This window comes from Arachis ipaensis, chromosome B03, assembly GCF_000816755.2.
Source record: "Arachis ipaensis cultivar K30076 chromosome B03, Araip1.1, whole genome shotgun sequence".
Taxonomy (NCBI): Eukaryota; Viridiplantae; Streptophyta; class Magnoliopsida; order Fabales; family Fabaceae; genus Arachis; species Arachis ipaensis.
The window spans coordinates 51,709,037-51,710,805 of NC_029787.2; the positions used below are offsets into that span (position 1 = coordinate 51,709,037).

Consider the following 1,769-nt stretch of genomic DNA (forward strand, 5'->3'; position numbering starts at 1 on the left):
TTATAAATTTATATAATATTATTCAACGGAAAAGTTACATTAAATTTAACTAGTTTATTTAGTTAATTGAGACCACACGACTAAAATTAGCTTCTCCTAATAGAGAAGAGTTAGATCATTTGAGTTCTTATTTAATGTTCATATTACGAGGAGAATGATTTTTCCCCGGATGAACTTGTGAGTGAACGCTTTGTATTTTTAATATGGGTGTAGAAGGTGGTGTTTTTAAATAAGGTAGAAAGTTCGTGTGTTTTTTATTTATATGGATACCACAAATCTAATTGCGGTGTCTTAATTTTTTTTTTGGATAACCACAAATCTGAGGGTCAGATTTGTGGTTTTAAATTTTTTTTAAAAAAAATACAAATCTGAGGGTCAGATTTAAGTTTTTTTATTTTAATTTTTTTTGAATATACAAATCTGCCCCTCAGATTTGTAATCCTATGAAATCTGACCCTCAGACTTCTCTACTTCCCCAAATCCGAGGGTCCAATTTTACTTAAAATAAAAAAATTAATCCATATTCAAGAAAACTCATCAATTATCCATGATGATGAATTACACACAATTTTTTTCATATTAAAAAAAATTAGCCACTTGTGAATGTCATTCATAACTTGCCACCCCGTAAAGTAAATAATTTATTTAACTAATTATATCAACACAATTTCGTGCGTGGTCATCACCACTGATTAATATTCCCAGCTACACCTTTATCCCATCAACCCACACTGACACAGACAAAACCCTTTGAACACTTGTAGAATGGCAGGAACATCCAGCAATGGCAGAAAGGTAAGAGAGGGCAAAAAGGAAACCATCAAGGGGCGCTTATCCGCCGAGTGTGATTCTCCGCTGAACCTTCTTCCTCTTGATCTTTGGGTGAGAATAGCATCGATGGTTGCGGCGGGTCGGATCCAGGATCTCTTCAACATGCAGGCGACCTGCACGGTGTTTCTAGACGCAGCTCGGTCACCTGTGGTATACAAAGTTACCTCCATGTCGGTGTATCCCATTGCGTCCTATTTTTATTTTGTTGATCGTCCTGATAAGAGATTCCTATATCGCTGCGCAGACACTGGCAATCTGGTCGCAATGTTTCGGTCAGCGATGATGGACTTCTTTTGGATTGGCCGCAATGTCAGTGGAATGGACGGTTTGAATGAGGCTGCAACGGCGGGCGATGTTGAAGCGATGTACATGTGTTCGATGTTGTTGATGTGTCACGGGAACGAAGACGACCATCCAGTCTGCAGGGGGCATGAATTATACGAGACAGTGGGTGCTTACGGGGCAGTCGAGAGTTGCAGAGAACTTTTCCAGCGGGTGTTTACGCAACCGTGGTTGGAGGTGAAGCCGTTTTTTCCCGGATATCCCGTGATATGCTGATCCAATAGCTGTCCAACCCGCGGGACCATGGGAAACTCTGGCAACATATCCTGTGTGTCGTGTGTTCGGTGCCTAGCAGAGTACGATGTGTTGCAGTTCTTGAAGCTTTTTAAGTTGAGATGAAACTTATTTATACCCGACTGTTGCAGGACAGCATTGTGTGTGTTCGGTGTGTAGTGTGTGATCCGGTGTGTAACGTCTTCCCGCCGTGGTACACAGTGTATGAGTGTATCCATGTATGCGGCTAGACGCCGTTGCCCCCGGGTGGAATACTTAACTAGTAAATTGTTATCGGTTCATCGATGTTGAATGAGGTTTAATTTCGCATCCTCCCATACAGTCAGCGAGGTAAACTTTAACTGAAAACCTTAAACCCAGAA

General features: G+C 40.9%; 1 protein-coding gene across 1 annotated transcript; it reads left to right on the plus strand.

Moving 5' to 3' along the window:
* Positions 766 to 1,389, plus strand: LOC107633139. Its single transcript, XM_016336775.1, has one exon. It carries the CDS (start codon positions 766 to 768, stop codon positions 1,387 to 1,389), a length of 624 nt encoding a protein of 207 aa, XP_016192261.1.